At 48.7% G+C, this 20,119-nt stretch overlaps 5 protein-coding genes across 6 annotated transcripts; 3 read left to right on the top strand and 2 right to left on the bottom strand.

Moving 5' to 3' along the window:
* The first annotated feature begins 852 nt into the window (after positions 1–852).
* ONS95_010918 (uncharacterized protein) lies at positions 853–7,272 on the top strand. Its single transcript, XM_058504504.1, has 8 exons — positions 853–1,013; positions 1,121–2,741; positions 2,799–2,844; positions 2,921–3,086; positions 3,168–3,384; positions 3,438–4,385; positions 4,542–5,530; positions 5,677–7,272. Exons 2-8 carry the CDS (start codon positions 2,605–2,607, stop codon positions 5,742–5,744), a joined length of 2,571 nt encoding a protein of 856 aa, XP_058359060.1. The 5' UTR covers positions 853–1,013; positions 1,121–2,604; the 3' UTR covers positions 5,745–7,272.
* Positions 6,504–8,679, bottom strand: ONS95_010919 (uncharacterized protein; the record flags this gene model as incomplete). Its single annotated transcript, XM_058504505.1, has 2 exons — positions 6,504–8,473; positions 8,526–8,679. The coding sequence occupies 2 exons, from the start codon at positions 8,677–8,679 to the stop codon at positions 6,504–6,506; spliced, it is 2,124 nt and encodes a 707-aa protein (XP_058359061.1).
* An 855-nt stretch (positions 8,680–9,534) lies between these two features.
* On the bottom strand, positions 9,535–13,370 carry ONS95_010921 (uncharacterized protein). Its single transcript, XM_058504507.1, has 3 exons — positions 11,924–13,370; positions 11,763–11,867; positions 9,535–11,705 (listed from the first exon to the last, which is right to left on the bottom strand). The coding sequence occupies exon 1, from the start codon at positions 12,941–12,943 to the stop codon at positions 12,143–12,145; it is 801 nt and encodes a 266-aa protein (XP_058359062.1). The 5' UTR covers positions 12,944–13,370; the 3' UTR covers positions 9,535–11,705; positions 11,763–11,867; positions 11,924–12,142.
* ONS95_010920 (uncharacterized protein) lies at positions 10,851–11,722 on the top strand (the record flags this gene model as incomplete). Its single annotated transcript, XM_058504506.1, has 2 exons — positions 10,851–10,957; positions 11,035–11,722. The coding sequence occupies 2 exons, from the start codon at positions 10,851–10,853 to the stop codon at positions 11,720–11,722; spliced, it is 795 nt and encodes a 264-aa protein (XP_058359063.1).
* Positions 13,308–17,479, top strand: ONS95_010922 (uncharacterized protein). Of its 2 annotated transcripts, XM_058504508.1 has the most exons (5): positions 13,308–13,855; positions 13,922–15,611; positions 15,658–16,229; positions 16,277–16,341; positions 16,470–17,479. In XM_058504508.1, exons 1-5 carry the CDS (start codon positions 13,512–13,514, stop codon positions 16,859–16,861), a joined length of 3,063 nt encoding a protein of 1,020 aa, XP_058359064.1. In that variant the 5' UTR covers positions 13,308–13,511; the 3' UTR covers positions 16,862–17,479. The 2 variants fall into 2 exon arrangements, with proteins under 2 accessions (XP_058359064.1, XP_058359065.1); XM_058504509.1 differs by having other exon boundaries at positions 16,277–17,479.
* The last annotated feature ends 2,640 nt before the right edge of the window (positions 17,480–20,119 follow it).

The following is a 20,119-nucleotide window of genomic DNA, read 5'->3' on the forward strand; positions in this document are numbered from 1 at the left end:
CGTCACGTTCTCACAAGTGTACACTTCCAACATCGAAGCCACACAAAACACCAGCTCATTCACAATTCCAACACCCAGTAATATCCTCATCCACTTTACAAATTCTTCACAAAGACAGCCACAACAGCCACTCCGGCCCGCTCCGACTTTCCCCCGTCCGTCCGGCCCCCAGATCCCGGGATCTGAACTCCTCTCACCTCATCCTTCAAGATCACAAAGAATTACGTACTGTGGGAGTCTATCAAATCCCGAATGGAAGTCGAAATAAACTTAGCTGCATGACCCGCTGCTTCTCGTGTCGTTTCTGTGGCACTTATGCAGGTCATTGATCTGGTGGGAGGATGAGGGATCGGTTCTTGGTAGGGGTAGGGACGGTGTGATGAGGTGGCTGAAACTGGAGGTAGGGCTGATGGGTTATGTGTTGGGTACATAGGAGGAATTTGGGGAATTGGGGAGTTATTGTGGGGTATGGAGGGATGAGAGATACATAGTGTAGAGGGAAAGGGTGCCGGAGTAGAGCCTGAGGGGGTGCGACTCGTTTACTTGCACCGACAGTAATCGACTTGTAGGTATATACTTTGGTCTGGTCTAGGTAATGAATTAGAAGTGTTCGCCGTGTTGATCTTGGATGAGATGATGAAATGAAGGTCAAGTGAGACGAACTGAGATTCTGATGCGAGCCGAAGTATGGAACTGAGGCTGGAAGCCTTCGGCAGAAAGCAAGCTGAAGTAAGTGGTTCGCAGAAGAGAGGAGATAACGCGGGATATGAAGTTTAGTATCATGCGAGAGCAGCGGGATAGGTATTTATATGACCCATGGCCCTGCAACTCGAGGTGCCTCAACACACAATCATAACGTTAGGGGAAAATCGAACTCAGCCAACGGCCATCGTCTGGTTACTCTTGTTCAAAACATGCTCGTATAACATCGCCAACGCTGTTTGTGTGTGAACAAGAATTCTCTTGGGGGAAAAAGATAGCAACGTGTATCATGGCCTTTCAAGTCGATGAGAGTACGTATAACTTTGCGAGCACCCATATGACTATTGACTCTCTCTTGAAGCCCTCCCTTCCTGTCGAGCAATAAAGGGAGTAGGCACTTGCTGAATTCATACTCCAGACTGTCCCCGGCAATACCCACAAGCTCTTCAAATCCTAGTTCAACTTCCTGAAAATTGACGCAAATGAGTTGGAGGACAAGACCATTGCGCGAACGACTCGGCAATTGACTTCAGATTATATGCCGTCTAAGTCGGAACAATCGACATTGTAACTGCCATTGCTAAAGCTACCATACGATAAATCTGCGACAACAATAATGCCGCATAGGTGTGTCTGTCCAGGAATAGTTGTATCCTGGGTTGAAACTAATGGAATCATGGAGTATGCCGAGAGTGATGTGGAGTTGATGTCCATTCTGATGAAACCATTGCCATGGTGGATACAATCAAGCTTCACCTTGAAGCTGGGGAATGTGGGAGAGTGGAGGGATATGCTGATTTATCCGTGGAGGAATACTTGATACACAACATCCGAATGAACGAAACATCCAGCTAGGTAAAGACATGTACGATGAGTGTTTGTCTGTGTCGAGGGTAGCTCTCATGATGTTCAATAAGCTTTGGATGCAGTAAGGCTAACAACAACTGCGGCGATAGCATCAGGCGTTGAAGCTTGTGCAACGAGGCTATGCGGAGCCAACGGGGAAGAAATTGTCGAATGAAACAATGAGAGTCCGTATGGTGTCATTGGGGTAGCGGGTTGAGGCTTGAACTGTACAACCAGTGCGGAGACCCGGCATGGAACAAGATCTCGGGAGGATTCCTTGCAACAGCAATTCGTTGCTGACCATTTCAAGCCACATCCATCTCACAACCTGCAAACAAGGAATCATCTCATTGGTTACCAGTCGAAAACTTCCCCAGGACAAAACGCCGTGGTTCCCATATTGGGATTCTGGGGTTCCGAGTGGGCTAGAAGTACCTGCACAGTCATCCTGTAAGGACAGTCATGATTTGCAGGGCAGACGCCACCTTGAATTTATCAGCTCGAATTATTAATTGGAGCATGGAAAGGGCTGCAAGGGCGTAAACTTTTTCCACGGCATGTTCCCGGAAGAGTCAAAATCGAACGATGCCAGGTGTCCCGGGAGGAGAGTTCTGTCAGTCCTGTGCAGAGGAGAGGGATGTTGTTTCCAGGCGGGATTTGATTCATAAAAGTTCAAACCCCGAATGTTCCCAACCAATAAGATGCCTGTGCAGCGGGATTTCCCCAGTAAAACCCAACGTTTAGCCTCCCTATCCCTGCGCTCCTTGGCATCCACCGTTCTCTTATCACCCCCCCAAACCCTCGTTCCCTCCAGCGACAGGGCACGCTGCAGCTCTCCCCTCGTTCTCACATCTCAGAACACGCCACAGAGCACGGATCGGAAAGACATGGCCAAAGGCAGCAAGATGTGAGTTTGAAAGCACTGGGAACATTCCTTAGGACATATAACCTTCCACGCGCCCCAAAAACTAGTCTGGTCCTTCCCGCGAAATCCAAACCTCGTCTGATTCATTCCCTATATGTATTTTGTTACGAAACAACTCGACAAGCGATCCGATGATGAGTTTTGACTTTGCAACTACTGACATCTGGTCGGGCAGTACCAAAGTCAGCTCCGCGACGACGAACAAGCCGGCGAAACCAGTCCGAAAGAAGTTCGCGGTCCCTCCAGTGAAGCTCGCATGTTTGGAGTGGTAAGACAATCAATCACGGGACATCACAGAATTCGCAGCTGACAGAACTGCACCTAGCCGGGCATCGCGAACACGGTGTGATGGAAAACCAGAATGCTCAAATGTAAGGAAATTATTTTTAGGACATGTAGAGTTCGAATCTAGATGAAAGGAATTTCGATTAACACAAAATCACCTAGTGCATCAATAGAGGCAAATCATGCGTGTACACGCAAAGTAAACGAGGGGGCTCTCGCATCCGGCGGCGACGAGTTTCAGTAGGCGAAACTGGCGAGCGCTCCCCGAAGATTAACAACAATGAGCTGAATGCGTGTGCACTCTCCGTGATGCCGGAGTTAGAAGAAGGTATCTTGACTCATGATTCTCCTCCTTTATCCACACGCAGTTCTGAAGAAATGTCGGAATTTAACATCCCGGGGTATCAAGGAACGTTCGCTGCTCCGCTGTCTCTGGTGACCCCTGGCGGAGGCTTGAAACAGCTGGACTTCTCGCTCGATGATACGGATTTTATTTTCGATTCCATCTTTGCGTCGACTCAGCCGGAAGGTATGGACAGCGGGTATGAGACTTCGGAACATGCTGGTACGCTGTCGGAATCAGGAAAGGAAGTGCCGATTCGTGTGTATTCCAGCGATGACGATATGTAAGTCGCAAAAGCCGCCCGTGACTTCAATTTTCATACTTATTTATGACCAGATTGAGCGCCTACTACACCTATATCCATCCCTACTTCCCAATTCTCCCTCCCCCAGAAGCAGGTCAGGTGACCGATAACCCTGACTTAGGAATTCGACGAGCACCAGACGCCATATTTAGCAGTAAATCCGTCCCCGATTTCGAACCTTCGTCCCCAATAAGTCTGGCTATATCCGCCACTCTCGCTCTAATCCCCCATCCAGAAGATAAAGATCCGTCCGGAACAGAATCTCTCCATCTTCGACGAGAACAAGCCCAGGCATTTGCACAGTCCGCATTCGAGAGCATAGAAATCGAATCCGAATTAATTGACTCCGTGATCCAACCAGGAGAAGCATTAAGTAGTGATCCCTTACCTCTGCAGCGGAAACCGTTCCATCCAAGGAATCCGCTGGAAAATGAAAGTATCATTGCTCTGATCATGTTGAGTACGTATGAATATGCTCAACGTGGAAATATAGCCAAGATGCGGAATCGGGCAGGACAAGCGGTAAATGCTGCGATCAACCTAGGACTGCATATCAAAGGTGATGAGCAGGGGTATTATGCTGAAGCCAATAGGAGAGTTTGGTGGATGGCATATATTACTGTTTGCCAGGGCTCGATTTTGAGTAACTCGACTCCGCCTATCCTGTTGTATGATCCTCGCTTCACGACTTCTGGGCCAACGTATGCTGGAGATCCGGGAGCTTGGCCGGTATTCTTGCAGTCCCAACAAGCGATTACTTCGGCGACGCAGTTTGTGATCGATTTGGATGCTACTCTTAAGCAGGGATCAAATACAACGGCGATTTGGGACCGGATGTTGGAATTGGAGGCCATAATTGAGCCTTTAATAGTAGCAGCAGATTCCTGGACGTTATCTTCGAGTCCTCCTTTGTCTTTGGATTCTGCCGAAATGGTGGTTGGACAGGCATTGAGAGGTATCGCGAGGATAAAGTTGAATAGGTAAGATTCCACCTTCTCCCATGTATTTGGGCAATTTTTCCTGCTTCTCTCGGTTCTCCGTCAAATCACCCCCCTTTCAGCAAGCAAATATCACGTGCCATCCACCAAGTGTCTTCCACATTGGAACATAAGGTATCAACTAACTTGTCTCTCCAGCGCACGCATAAAACTCCACCGCTACTGCGCCTTTTCAGACGTCCCCGTCTTTTCCAAGAAGCACTGCGATCTCGCCGTAGCCGCGCCACCTAACTCCTCCAACCATACCCCCAACCCATCATCCACACCAACTGCTCCAAACTGCGCCTGCAGCACCACATTTCACGGCCTCCCTTCTTACTCCGACATGACTTCATCAACACCCCAGGGATTCCCCTCCACTACTTCGCCATCTCACATGAACCACAATCTAAATTTCAACCCTAATATGCAACTGCAATCCAACCTCAACGGTGGTCTCGGACTCGGTCTCAACCCCAGCCAAGGCATCGGATTGAACTGCAATGTCCTCCCCTACACATCACACTACTCGGCAAAGATATGTCTGAAATCCGCATTCTCAATAGCGCGGTCATTCGCATCTTTACCTTATCCCCAGCCGATCCGGAGAGCAGACTTACAAAACCAGCACCAACTCCAGACCAACCAGAACCAAAACCAAGTTCAAGTCCAAGACCCCTACTCGTACTTCCCCACCATCCAAACACCCAACACCTACACCCGCCACTCACTCAGTCCGTCGACAACAAACCCCCACACCGGCCCAATCCCAGCAGCAGTAGGAACCTCCCGCGCCCACGCCCAGACCCAGGCCCCAAGAATGATCCCCGTCTTCGCCTGCTGCGCCATGCAAAGCAGCTACGCACTAATCATGCTCTCCTACAAAACCAAAGCCATGGGATTCGCAGGTCCGCTCTCAAATCCCAACCAGTCAGCCAAACCTAACTCCAACAATACCGTTTCCAACTCCAACTCGAATCCCGACCCCAATAATGGGAGTAGCGGAAATACACATGGAGGAGAGGCGAATCTGGGGAAGGAGAATCAAGCGCAGAAATTGCTGGGGCAGTTGAGTGAGGGGTTGCAGATGATTCTGGCGGCGTTGAGGAATTATTCGGTTGCTTATGAGGCTTTGGGGGGGATGAGAGGTTAGTTTTTTTTTTTTTTTTTTTTTTTTTTGGCCCGTTTTGTTTTTATCATCCCCTTTGCTTCTGAATTTTTTTTTTCTTTCTGAGCGTTGGGATTTGAGAGTGGAAGAGAGGACTTGAGGCTGACAAAAGCAACAAATAAACAGATCAAATCGATATAGCCGCGCAATCAGTTGGAGCAGCTGCCTCGGTTGTCGGCGATGTGAGATGGTGATTTAATCGCCCGTCTCTCTCTCTCGCTACAATTACCCTCATCCACCTCGCCATTACCACCCAAATCTGCAAAATCAGCCCCCAACCTTGGGCGGCGGCGGCAATCTCTGCCCTCCTTGGTGTTGTGTAAGAATCCGAAAGAATTTGGAAAGAAAGATCAGAAAAAGCTGGAGTTTTCGGTTGGGTTGGGTTTACAGAGAAGAACTCAAATGGAATGATTCCCCTCAATTTCATGCATGGCGTTCGAAACCGTTTTGGGGAAAACAGGCGGGAAAGGAGTACGGAGATGGCTCTGTAACTGATTTGAAGCCCCAGACAGAAATCGAGGCATGACTGACTGGACTGGGTTGAGAGAAGGGCTTGGTGATTAGTGATTGATGATGTAGAGAAAATACATTCTTGAAGTGACCCCACTTGGGACTCGAGACTTCGTGATCAGGTTTTCACGATGACAGAGAAAGAGAATTTGAATGTTTCTTGATCTGCGATGGACTTTGAAACTCCATGTGATAGGAAATTTCATTTCATGGAAAGCTTGAAGTTGAGTGCCTAGGCTAATGAAGAGCAAATGCATCGGCCATTTTATCAACACGGTATGTCTCTTAATCTTAGCTATCGTGGGGGAAAGAACCCAGCTCATTCCGACTTCCATCCGGTGGAGTTTCACGCTGCCATAGTCTCAGAGCAATTTGAAAGTAGCAGCAAATAGTGTGCAAATTCCAGATCCTCAATGAGTTCAGCCTCGTGCGTCGTGGTTCATTTATTCAGCCATCGTCGTTCCTCGTCGGATCATCCAGATCAGGTTATTCACCGCATCTGATCTCATGTACTGACCAAAGCCTGGAACACCACAAGCCAAAGCAACGAAACCAAATTCATGATCATTTCGGCACTTTGGTAAAGCGTCGATCTCGTCACCAAAGGTTTCGCGATGCTCTCCATCGCCGGCCCATTCATCCTGATCTCGTGCAAACTCAAAGATGGCTCGCAAAGCACTTTCAGTAGTACCACCACGTTTGTAGAAGTTCTGGGTCACTGGTGGCCACTCGCCGGAGTCCATCCAGATGCTGACGAGGTTGGGGATACTTGGCAATTCATTGGTACGCAAGGCCTCGGCCGCATGATCAAAAATATTGGCAAAGCCTCGTCGTAGACTCTTGTTTGTGCGGAAGTTCCGCTGGATGTCTGGGGCAACATGCTCTGTATAGATGTTCATCATGCACCACATCTCTGGGTCGTCGACTTCCATCAACAGCGTATCATGGGCAATCTCGGCTTGGCACAGCAAGGCAAATCTCATTCGAGGAGAGAGAAGACCATCGATGCAGCCCCCACAAGTGCATCCGAACTTGAGCTGAAGTATTTCCATATCGCTTGGAGTCTTGAGGAACTTGAGAGCAGCCATACAAAGAATGGCATCATTGCTAAAGCCACGGAATGAATCGGAGGTAACGACAGTGGCGAGCCCTTGTTGTCTTGTATTGCGTAAGGTCTCCAACTGATCGGTTAGCAATTCCAGAGGAGTGTAGCCATCTCGATTCCTGGTGGAGCTGAGTCTCTGATCTTGATTGACGTTGTCCAGCAGCCACTGTACACTCTTTGCTTTAGTTCCAAGAGCAGCTTGGTGCAGTACATTATTTCCATGTCGATCGGTCATCGACCACTGCTCACTTTCTTCAGCTTTTTTGGCGCATTGGAAATGCTTCACGCACTCGCCGTCTGGCAAAGACTGGGCTGCATGATGTAGGGGAAGCCGTTCTTTAAGCTGATTCAGCTTCGCCTCCTCCAGCTTTGTCCCAAAGAAGTCATCCTTGTCGTCGAAATCAAGCAATGTCTCGGGCTCTAATTCAGGTAGATCAAAGTCGTCAGCTATCGCGAGAGCGTGGGCTCTATGGCTAACATCTGCCGCTAAACCGAAGCAACTTGATGCGCCGATTCTACGAAATCCAAGGGCTCGGTAGAATGCCGTGGATGCGTCATGAGCTTTGACATGAACTTTTTGTTCCTCTTCTTTTGTCATACCATTCGACTCTTTCTCGACCTCACGAGTAAGATAACCTGGGCTAACAATAGTGAACGTTGAGCTTCGCTCGCCTGTGTTTGCCTTGCTGATCAGCGTAGTTGTAAGAGATTTTCCAATACCTTTTCGACGCCATTGTCTATCGACAAGAACATGTTCAAGGATAAAGATGTTTCCTAGATCGAGTTCATGACCCCAAGAGCCTGTTCCCTTGCGAACTGGATGAGAAGCGAACTCTTCTTTGAGCCGTCCGTAACGATCGAATAGCTCGAATGCAACAGATGACAGTTCTTGGCAAGGCTCTTCCATGCTCCGCCAGAAGTTGTCCCGAATGTAGCTTCGCTTGACGTATCGACCAACTGCTCTACCTAGCTCCTTGCCTTCATAGTTGATTGTGACTATGAGCGAGTGCATCCACTCTTCAAATTCGTCATCATCCTCGTGTCGATAGGATTTCATAATTGCCTTGGAACCCTGGAAACGCGGAAGAGTAACCTCTTTCTCCTCTACCTCTAACTCTGGAGGACCCAATTCATCTTCGTCGAACTCAGACATCCCGTATAGGTCTTTAAGAATGCCTTCTTCCTCATCGTTCAAATCATCTTCTTCGTGATCATCGCCTCCACTACTTTCATGAGAGAAAGACAAGCCTTCGTTGTCGTCGTTCTCTACTGTAGCTTGGTGCTCGGCGGCAGCAGATAATTTAGGACCTATACCAAAAGTCAGTACCCAAGTGTCGCAAAAGACAACGGAAGGTTTTACCATCACCCCTCGCGACGCGTCCCTTGTGGCCGTTCTCCGATACGTCAATGGATCTTGCTGGGGTGACACTGTTGACACGCTCCGGAGACGGCGAGGCAGCCTTACGCTTGCCTATGGAGGCACCTTGTGGTCGATCGCCGGCCTCGATATTCATCGTGGGAGATTAACGCGCGTGGACCTTTGTTTGGACAGATGGGTGTGACGCGTTGGGGTCGAGGTGAGGTTGCGCGGTGTTAGACAATGGTTTTGGGTGGCGTGGTGAGGATGGATGAAGGTAAATGTTCCCAAATGAAGCGGAGGTTGAGAAGTCATTCCATGTAATGATAGAAAGAAGGACTTACACCTGGTTTGGAAGGAACTGCTAAGCGAAGCGAAGTGAAGTGAAAGAATTCCAGTTCCGGAAGGAGCAACCTCTACCAGCGAGGCGAGGCGAGCCACCTACAACTGCTCCCCATCCTCTGCAATATCACTATCTCAGTTGTCAGACTTATTTTATAGCCGACTGCTGTAGTCTGGTAAATTAACCTTGAAATATCGTGCTCGTGCTAGAAGGTCGTTGACGGCGCTGCCACGTACATCACAAAATCTTGAAGCGAAGTGGGAATCCTCCAGTGACGTGGGCACGGAAGGACATGACAGCTGAACAGGACGACCACACCATCAGAGGGATTAGGAGACACGAAGGTGTTTCAATGCCTTTGCTCTTCCCAAAATTTGGAGCACATGAATTACAAAACCCTCACTCGCTTAGCTTGATCCACCAGTGTCGTGGAGTTTGTCAACAAAGCCCTGTCGCCACATTGGCAGACATTCGAATGCACCACCACTTCACCTTTTCAGGACTTGCTCCCTCCAAGTCCTAGTCGAGGACAAGAGGTCGAAAGCCCGAAGCATGGATGCAGACGCCGGATACGTGCCGCAGCCACAATAAATTTCGGGGGATGGTTTCCATCAACAGAGACTGTGGTACGGAATTGTATCCCGTCCTTGAAATCTCATGCTGTACCTCCTTAAGTATTAACAATTAGCTGTATCCTAGAATATATCTACTCCCAACATATATGCCTCTCCTCTCCCAGAACATCCTTGTCGCGTCGCCACATCCAGCATTACCGAATATAACCTCTGCACAATTCCCAACTTCCAGCACAGTACCCAAGCTACCACCCGAAGAATAGGCTTGTTTCAAGTCCAAGCCATCCACAATTAAATTCCCCGAGATCTTGAACGAAAAAGTGCCTCAGACTGCTATGAAGGCAACTTGAGTCGGGGAAGTGAAAGATGTTGGGGGCGAGACTTGAATCTAGTCCAGCCCATCGCCTCCCTTATGCAGGTACGCGAGCTTGGCGACATCAGGAACACCACTGACGGGCTGGAAGCATGATAGTGCACCACCACCCCGAGATGTCTTCTCCACGTTTCTGATGGCTCCCGCAACGAATTCTAGCTTTTCCATGTGGTTGGTGTTCAGCATATTGAAATCCAGACCTTTTATGCTGCGACCACTCAACGTGCACAGAGACCTTTGAACTTGGAGATGTGGCTGTTGAATTGCAACAAAGTTTTCAGTGCGATGAAACTATTGGTCAACTTGCTTCAAGATGGGACGGGAGGAGATGCTGTAATGATCAGATAATGGATCAGCACCAGCATTGAGTCCCTCACAACTCTCTGGTGGTTCCAAGTCAAACCTCCGTGCGGCAAGAAGAAGCGTAATATTTGCCACCGCCAGCACTCCCCGAAATAACCATGGCATATTGAATTACCACTGACCCCGTCGTCGAGGCTCGTCGCTTATTCTTTCTCACGGTGGACGGGTGGGCTTACTCCTCTTCCGCAACCTTATTCTAGAGTCCAGATCCCACCGCTTGGTAAAAGGAGAGGCGTGATGTGGCACCGCCACATATGAGAATGCAAGTCATTGGTTACCGAGGACTGTTCCAATGACCAGTCATCGAAGAGAACTGCTGTGTGAGGACAGGTACCAAGCATGCGGTGCTTTGATCTGGCGACGAAGTCGAGATCATGCACGCATGCTGCAGAGGAGATTGGGGTGGACGATGGACTCACATCATGATCTGTACCGTACTGTACCCGTGCTGTCGGCCGTGTCCGGATGGTAGGACAGACTGAATGGATGGACGAGGTGGATATATATTGGGGATATCTCTTTACAATGGGAACAATTTAACAGTATCAATTTATCCTTCACCAGCTTCGTATAACCAACCACCTTCAAGCAACAGCTTAGCCATACACATTCTTTTCGATCATCAGTCTAAGCTCTTCTGCCTCACTATCAAATTCTAAAAATCACAAGTCACCATGCGCTTCTCACAAGCAACACTTGTTTTCCTCGGACTCGCTGCCTCCGCCAATTGCGCAGTTGTCGCCCGTTCCAAGGGAAAAGATGACCCTCGTCCTACTTGCCCGTAAGCCCTCTCTTCTCTACGTTCCTCTTACCTTCCATTCTATAATCGAACTCCAATCTCACAAACATATCACACAGACCCGCCCAAACAGTCACAGCCGGCTACACCATAACCGAGACCTACATCTCCACCGTCTACGTGCCCACCACCACATCCTCAGACGACAACCCCCACACCAACTCCTCAGACGACAACTCCTCCCCGACCATCACCTCCCCCTCCACACCACCCAGCACAACCAAAGGCCCCGAAGACAACCCGCACACCGACCGCACTGCCAGCGACGACAACCCCAAAACCAAACTCAAGCGCAGCGGCGGCGGCGACGATGGTGATGACGATAAAGAACTTCGCACCAAAACAATAACCGAGTTCACCAAGACCATCTACCCAGCATGTACAGGGCGTCCTCGCTCCTCCTCCTCCTCCTCCTCCTCCGCATCACCATCACCATCTCAGTCTGAAGATAATGCCAGGACTGGATCCTCGTTATCGGATAATAACTCGCCGTCTGCGTCTACATCGTCGGGTGTGGAGGATAATACGACGAAAGTTGAGGATAATACTGCTAAGCCTACTGGAACGAGCAGCAGTGGAGCGGAGGATAATACGGCTGCGGCTGTGAAGAGCGATGATCATCCGAAGACGAAGAGGGGTCATGATGAGACGACGGTGACGGTGACGTATTATACGAAGACTGTTACGGCGAGGTGTAGGACGAGGACGAGTTCGAGTTTGAGTGTGGAGGCTACGAGCTCTGTTTAGGGATGGGGATGAGAACATTTGAGTAGATTGATAGACCGACTTGAGGGTTTTGTATACATATGTTGTGTATATATGTAACTGGAGTTTGAGAATTCAAAAATACATTGTGTGTGGTGTTACTTGAATGGCCATTGTAATGAAGTATCTGACCGTGACAAGTCAGTGTGACATGCTTGGAGGAGAAGGGTGACTTTTGCTTACAAATTTGGCTTCCCAACCCTTCCCGACACAATGAGAGTCCCCTCAAGTATCCTCTCATCTCTTTTCCTGCTATGGATATTCTCCATGCCGAGATAGCCTCTCCAGCTCATGTCCTCCCTTCCGGTCGACACACTTCGTGTCGTTCCAACCCTCCTTGAGCTCAGCCCTCTGACCTGACTATACCTTCTTGATTTTTATTTCTCTATCAAGAGTCGATGTTCAACCCTCAACTCCCCTCAACTTCCCCCTCCCCTCCTCAACCCAGGCCTCCAGCACAAACTCGCCAGCCTCGACAAGCCTAACCGGCACTGTCCTCACACCACCTAAATCCTTCCCAATCGTCTCGCTCTCGCCCTTCTCGCCCGTCTGCAGACTAGGTTCACTCGGTATCCACGGCTGCGGATGTCCAATCGGGGGCTCCACATCCGGTTCATCTCTCAGCTCGACTGCGATGCTATATGTGCAGTTTTCGGGAAGAGGAGAGAGTCGACTGCATGCGTAGTCGAGACGGCGGATCGTGCCGCGGAGTTGTTCTTCGATATCGGCGCGTTTGACGCCTGCCTTAAGCTGAGGCTGAGGTTGTGGTGCGCCTTCGGTATTTGGGTTTGGATTGGCTTTGGAGTTGGGATTGTTTGGATTCGCATCCCTCGCCTCGAACTCCACTAACTTCTCCTTCTCCCCCACGACCGGAAATCTCTCCACGTCAAACATGAACCTCTCCATCACTACACCCTCCTCGCTAAACACCGGGATTACGATCCTCTTGACGGTTCCTTTTTGTAGAAGCACTCCTACCGCGGCGACGGCGCTGTTGATCCATTCGCAGACTGAAGGGTGTCGGGACTGGTGGACAGGGAAGTTGTATGCGCGTGTGGTGATGAATGTTGAGGGTGGGTAAAGCTCGCGGGTGTAGAGGATGGTGTGGAGGGCGACGGTGAGGAAGGAGGTGAAGGTTTGTTGAAGGGAGAGGGGGGTGGTGAGGATGAGGGGTTCGACATATGGAGCGGCGGCGGAGGCCATTCTAGTCGAGGTGCGATGATGCTTTTGCTGGACGAAGGACTCGGTGTTGCTGCTGATAGGGGTAGCAGTTTGTATATTCGCGAGCAAGGAGTTGATCGAGAGCGAACCTCGAGGATATTGGAGCTGTCCTTGTCTTACACACCGGGTAGCTGAGCTTGTGAAGGCGGGGTAGATTTGGTGTATTTGACGCGAACTTTGGATGAAGTCAAGCAGTCCGCGCGCTACGATTGTTCCAGCCGAAGTCCTGCGCTGTTGACCGAAAGTTCGACTGCCGATTCTTGCATTAAAGATGGCTGAATAACCCAAGTCTGTCTGGTTGAGGTTGACGATAGTCTTTGGCTGGTGGCTTCTGTAGTCAGGAACATGAGTCGCGTCCACCTCCAGTCGCGCTTCCCTCAAAAATTTCCCGATCCCACCTTCTTCGCGTGTTCCCGTTTCCTTTGAAAGAACAGACCATCGGTGCCCAAACACTCCACTCAACCCAACCCACCACCTCTATCTCTTGACCTCGACCAACACGATACCCAAATAAACAAACAAACACGAGGAATCGAACAAACATTTTGGGATGGCTGGAACCATGGAAAACCAGCTCCTGGCCCTGCTAGGAGACACGCAGCTCTCCGCCGAAGCCCCCCGCAAACAAGCAGAGCAGCACCTCGAGCAGGCCAAAACCAACCCCGCGTTCCCAGGCAGTTTGGCCGCGATTGCGAGCCATTCCAATGTCAGCCCGCAGATTAGACAGAGTGCACTATTGCTGCTACGGACGTTCGTGGAGCGCAATTGGAGTGGAGAGAGTGATGATGGGCCGGCGGTGCAGATTGATGAGCAGGTCAAGGAGGCGCTGAGAGGGCAGATGTTGGAGCTAGCTACGAGTGGTGATGCGGATAGAAAGATCAAGAGTGCGGCTTCGTATGTTCCCGCCATTTCTATTGGCTTGACCGTGTAGGGGACTGCGACATAGCTAATATTTATCAGGTACGTGGTGAGCAAAATCGCAAATGTCGATTACCCTGATCAGTGGCCGAATCTCCTCCCTGCCATCTTACATCTTATTCCGAAAGCTACGGACGACCAGCTACATGGTGCATTAAAGGTGCTTTCGGATTTGGTGGAGGATTCTCTGAGCGAGGACCAATTTTTCTCTGTTGCGCGGGATATTGTCAAGGTCGTCTACGATGTTGCGATCAGCGATTCTCGGAAGCTTCTTCTACGCGCCCTGGCCGTTTCAGTCTTCCGCGGAACATTTGATATTATGGATATGGTCAAGGATGAGCATGGACCAGAAGTGAAAGGCTTCGCAGACGAGGTTTTGAATGCCTGGAGTCCATTCTTTATGGAGATTATGAAGAAAACACTACCTGCGAGACCGGCTGGTGGTGATGAAGGATATGAGAGTGGACGGGACGACCATCCTGAAGCTTGGCGAGGCTTAATTGCTCTCAAGCTTCAGATCGTTAAAACCTTGATGAAGATCCGCTCTGTATTCCCACAGCTATTGCTTCCGCAAAGCCCTGTCCTCTTCAGCGCAACTTGGGCAGAGCTTTCGTTACTTCAGGATAACTACCAGGATATGTATGTGGACAATGACGAGCAGGGACGCTTAGAGGATGCGGACGGTCTACCATACACACTGGACTTTTTGGTTCTGGAAGAACTTGATTTTTTGCAATCCTGCTTGAGAGCACCACCTGTCCAAAAGGAACTCGAGGCACAAATACAACAACAAGGAGGCGTTTCTGGAACTTCGTGGGTTATGGACGTCATGAAGTTGGCCGTTGGATATGCACAAATTCCCAAGGAGGAGGAAGATTTATGGGATATTGATGTTAACCTGTTTTTGGCTGAAGAGACTTCAGTCACGGCAAATTACACCGCTCGTACAGCTTGCGGTGATTTGCTGATCAAGTTGGGCGAGTGGCTTCACCAAGGTGCTTTGGAGGGTTTATTGGCATACACTCAGGTTCTCTTCGCTGCTGAGGCAGCTACCTGGAGAACAAAGGAAGCATCCTTGTTTCTTCTCACCCAACTTCTGAGCGATTTCCTAGATGTTGAGAAAGCGATTGCGCCAGAGGTTGCTGCTGCGTACTTACCATTGATTGACTACGCCATCAACCGGACCGAGGAGCCTCTTCTCAGAGCCCGTGGATATCTGATAGCAGGTATTCTCGTGCAAAGCATTCCAGATGTTGCACTTGGACTTCTCGATCGCACAATCAAGGGTGTCAACACTGATGAAGCCGAAGTTGTCAAGGTATCCTGCATCAAGGCCCTACAAGGTTTCATCAGTGCGCGCACAGTACCGGCTGATCGCCAAGTACCTATTGTTGCATGCATTTCGGAATATTTGTACGCAAAGGACTTGACTGACCTCGAGGATGCGGATGATTTGTTACTCACTCTCGTCGAAACTCTTCGCGCTGCCATCACTATGGACCCCAGAATTACGATTACTGGTGAGAGTGGGGCTTTGGACCTGTTGTTTATTCTCGCTAAACACGGAGCCGCTACTTTCCAATTGACGATGTTAGTCAGCGAGACTTTCGAGGAGATTGTTACTTCGTTGTCAAGCCCAGACTCTTACACTGCTTTATGTGCAAAGGTCTTACCTTCTCTAACTGGTGCCTTTGATGTTGGTAATATGACTGGTGATGATCCTCTAGTCGAGGTATGTACTCCTGCTCGGTGCGACGATTCCCACTAACAGACACTAGCTTGCCACCGAATTGCTGACTGTCCTCACTCAAAATGGATCGGAACCGCTTCCACCTGGATATATTGCAGCGGCGCTACCAAAACTAAACCGCCTTCTCATGGCCACCGTAGAAGGTGGTGTATTGCGACCTGGAGCAGAGGCAATCAAATACATGCTTATGCATGACCATCAGCAAGTATTTGCCTGGCACGACGAGTCCAATCGATCAGGCCTTGAGGTTTGTCTGATAATTATCGACAAGCTTCTCAGTCCCGCGATTGAAGACAACGCCGCTTCCGAAGTTGGCGGTCTTGCCGCCGAACTTGTGGAGAAAGCTGGTCAAGAACGTCTTGGACCGTACCTTGAACAATTGCTCCGCGCCGTCGCATCTAGACTTGCAACAGCCGAAGCAGCACCATTTATCCAGTCACTGATCCTCGTTTTCGCTCGACTGTCCTTGGTTGGAGCTCAGGATGTGGTTGAGTTCCTTGCTCAAATTGAGATCAACGGCCAGAATGGCCTACAAGTGGTCCTGAGCAAGTGGTTAGAGAACTCTATCAACTTCGCCGGGTATGATGAAATTCGACAGAAGTAAGCCCTCTATTCTCACCAGAGATGCCTCTCCTAACCTTCTTCAGTGTCATCGCCCTTTCAAAACTCTATACATTGAATGACCAACGAGTCGTCCAAACAACAGTCAAAGGTGACCTCATAATCCCCAAAAGCGATCGGATCATGACCAGGTCACAAGCCAAACTAAGTAGCTTCCCTGCTCACGATCCCCTTCCCATCCTATCTTGGAACATATATACTAACAAACGATCCCCACAGACCCCGACCAATTCACGATTATTCCCGCACCCCTTAAAATACTTAAAGTCCTCATCGAAGAACTCTCCTCCGCAGCTGGACATGGCTCCTCCGCAGCGGCAGCAGCAGCTGCAGCCGCCGAGTTTGCAGATGAGGAAGCCGACGACGACGGATGGGAAGACGTCCACACCAATGTTCTGGATCTCGGTCTTGGTAGTACCAAGGCGGAACTTATGGCGTATGGTGAGGGACAGGGTAGTTTCACGAGGCAGAGAGATGATGAGACGCAGGCTTATCTTACGGAGTTCTTTATAAGGGCTGGGAGGGAGAATTTGGCGGATTTCAATGCCCTGTATGAGGCGTTGAGTGTGGAGGAGAAGGGGAAGTTGCAGGAGCTTGCACAGGGTGCTTGAGATTCAGAGCTTTAGGATATCGTGAGCATGGGTGGGATATCACGCCAATGGGGAGTGGGGAGAGAAAGCTTGAGTTGAGGTAGCAAGCAGGTACATATATACATACAACAAGCGGATGCTGGGAATTTGTTAAAGTCATTGTTTGGTTGTAGACTTTTGTTGTTATTCTTCGTCCTTCACTGCTTCTAGCTTCTTCTAAGTTTTACGGCCGATCGAATACCTTTATGAGATGAGATTATGGAAAAGAATGTTTGTCGATTGGCTTTTGCTACTTCTGTTGCTGCGCTTTTGCTGGGAGGGGAGAGAAATGGAGAGTTGAGAGTGGAGATTGGAGTGGATGGTGGGGTGTGGTAGATATTGGAAAAGTCATGGGATGGGATGAGAACGAGGGGGAATGTGAGGAAACGTGAGTGGATGGGATGAGATGTGATGAGATGGGATGAAGTGGGGTGGTATGAGATGAGGATGAAATGTGCTTGGGCGGGGCTAGAAGGAGGATGCCAGGCTGGAAAGGTTTGATTCTGAATACCAATGCTTATAATGATATCGATAGATATCACTTGCTGGAATAGATGAGATGAGATGAGAATGGATACTGAATTGCCTTCGTTATAGAGATTTCGTTCTTCTTCTCCTGTTCACCGAAACACGAACTATGATGTGTGTTTGCTGACGCCCGATAGTGGTATTCCAGTGCTAGTAAGTGTTGAGATAAGGCTTTCAACAGACTGTAGGCTGTTGTTGGGTGCACTGCATGACATGTGTGTATGGGTGTATACATATCTATCAATGAAGCATCCACCCGCTCCACCACTGACAATCTCCCTCCCCCCTTCCTTTTGACTTCCTTCAAATCGAACGCGGATATATTCATAGCTTCTACGAATGACGGGATCGACGAGAGTGAGTCGTGGATAATGTTGTTCGCTTACAGTGAGAAATAACCAAGATAGAAAGGAGGTGTTAGTCTTGTTCACTTAAGACGTATACGCGGCGATGAGGAGGTGGCCGGCTGGCGATGGAGGGCAAGGGCTGGAGGCATGGAGGTCAGGGATGAAGAGGCGAGAGTTGGACTTGAAAATAGTTTGGGACTTCGGAGAGATAGGTGGAGATCTAATATTCTGGAATATGCTTGGGTTGTGCGGCGTGGGTGGTCCTTCAGATAGAGAAATCAACGGGTCCGACAACAGGCTCTTTGAGAGTTGGAATTTTAATCGGGATGGTATTGGATATTCAAAACCGGGATGAGGGAGCTAGGACTCATACAGAAACGCTTTCTCTTTCAACCTCGCCAGCCACGTGATGAAGCTATGAATATATATTTCAAGCTCTTTGTACTTGCAAGACATGCCATTCCCTCGCTTAGCATGACTTCTCTCCGATCCATTGGCTGATGCTTGAATCAACTCTTGTAGGTGCTTCTCTTCATCGGTGATATGGATAGCTCGGGATCTTTCTTTCCTGTATTTATTTTTGTTCCTTTGTAAGTATCGAAACGAGGACTTACCTCATAACATTCGGACCTGAACAAAGAAAAAAGCTTCAAATAGCCTTAAAGTGCCAAATTTGAGATGAATGTTGACCTAGGAGATGGGAGTAAGTTCACTGGCAAGGACTTAGGAGAATATGAGAGGCACTGAGGATATTTCCGATATTTCTTTCATTCTTGTATGTTAGGATGTCCGCTATTTAAAGCTGTTTTCGTGTATCTATTTGTTGATCATAAAACTTATAAATACATAAATTAGCCTTGATGACACTTCAGAGATCGAAATAGCTTCAAAGCACTGCACATGATATAAAAGCAATACGGAATGTCTTCATCCCGTTTCTCAATCTTCACCTTATCGCTTGAACCTCAAAGTGTACGTTCAGTCTCGACTACCATAAATCCAAACATCTCTCAGGTCCAAGATGGGTGTCTCAAACACCAATCAGTTCTCATATGTCGAACTAGTCGACCACGCGAACCATCCCACTGAGCCTCACCAAGGACAAGGTCAGGGAGAAGGCCAAGAAAGCGAAGAAATACAGACAGAAAAACATTGGATATGTTGCGATGTACGTATTCCTTCCATCTATTTTTCTGCCAAGACAACACTGTAGTCATGTTTCAATATCACGAGCTGATAGTACGTTAGTGCCCAGATGATCCATCAAACAAGAAACAAAATGTGGTGGGCGACGACATAAATTGTATAAATTGTGGCCACGAGAAATGTACTACATGTGAAGTCCCTAAATAGCGTGACTTCTACGAGCGGTGAATGGCCTATGTTTGCTCCTTGTCATGAAATGGGCGCGAAGTTCAGCGGCGAGTACAGCAGACTCTGTATGGAGATAATTTTTTCTATGCTAGAGATAGAGTGGCTTGGAAGGCTTTTTGGTAATTTTTCCTTCTGCGTTCGGTCTCAACTACACGAAATTAGAGTCGTTGGAATATCTGGCTCCATCCGCTGGGCTGCTGCCAGGGTTGACATGTCGCTTCGGGCTTCCGATAGGCTTTGTTTTCAGTGGTCTCAGCGCAATCACCCGCGCAAGTCAACCCTGGCAGCAGCCCAGCGGATACTGCCACTTTCTTCTACAAATCACTCCTTATTATCTTAGAATACTGTTGGTCTTCGTAATTTAGATTTTCATTCAACTGTCCTATCAATTCGAGATAAAGAAACACCATTAGTTACCTCTGAATCGTTCAAAACATCCTATTGTCTATTACAGTCATATCTGTATATGTGCTGTTTGAAATGTGGTCGAGAAGTTGCAAATCAATGAATAAGAAGTAAAATACTCGCCCAATTTAGCAGTGTAAATTCTACGGAGGGGAGTGGTCAGTGTGATGCGGTGGTCCTGGACGGAGGTTCAAAACAGGCAAAAGGAGTTATTCGGGAACTATTAGTCGGCTGATAAATAAACACGGTTTTGCAATTCAATACAGACTCTATTAATAGAGACAACGACCTGGGAGAAATGTAATGCAAGCCTCTAAAAGGGATCCAAACGTCGTGCGTGGAAGGATGGAATGCATTACTCAACTAGAACAAATTGCAGATCAAAAGTCACTGCCAGGTCAACACACTGATAATATCTAGCATTGATACTAGGGAAATAAAGCAATTATTCTTCTGCTTTGGTTCTTTCGACGTGAAATATTGGCTGCGTATGAGCTGTTCTCGTGTTTTAGCGTAGATATTTTTGAGATGGCATTGTCACAAAATCCGTGTTCATGACTATCTTGTATCATAAAATCAGACTTGG

This window comes from Cadophora gregata (genome assembly GCF_030347475.1).
Source record: "Cadophora gregata isolate MNR1 chromosome Unknown scaffold_5, whole genome shotgun sequence".
Lineage (NCBI taxonomy): Eukaryota > Fungi > Ascomycota > Leotiomycetes > Helotiales > Ploettnerulaceae > Cadophora > Cadophora gregata.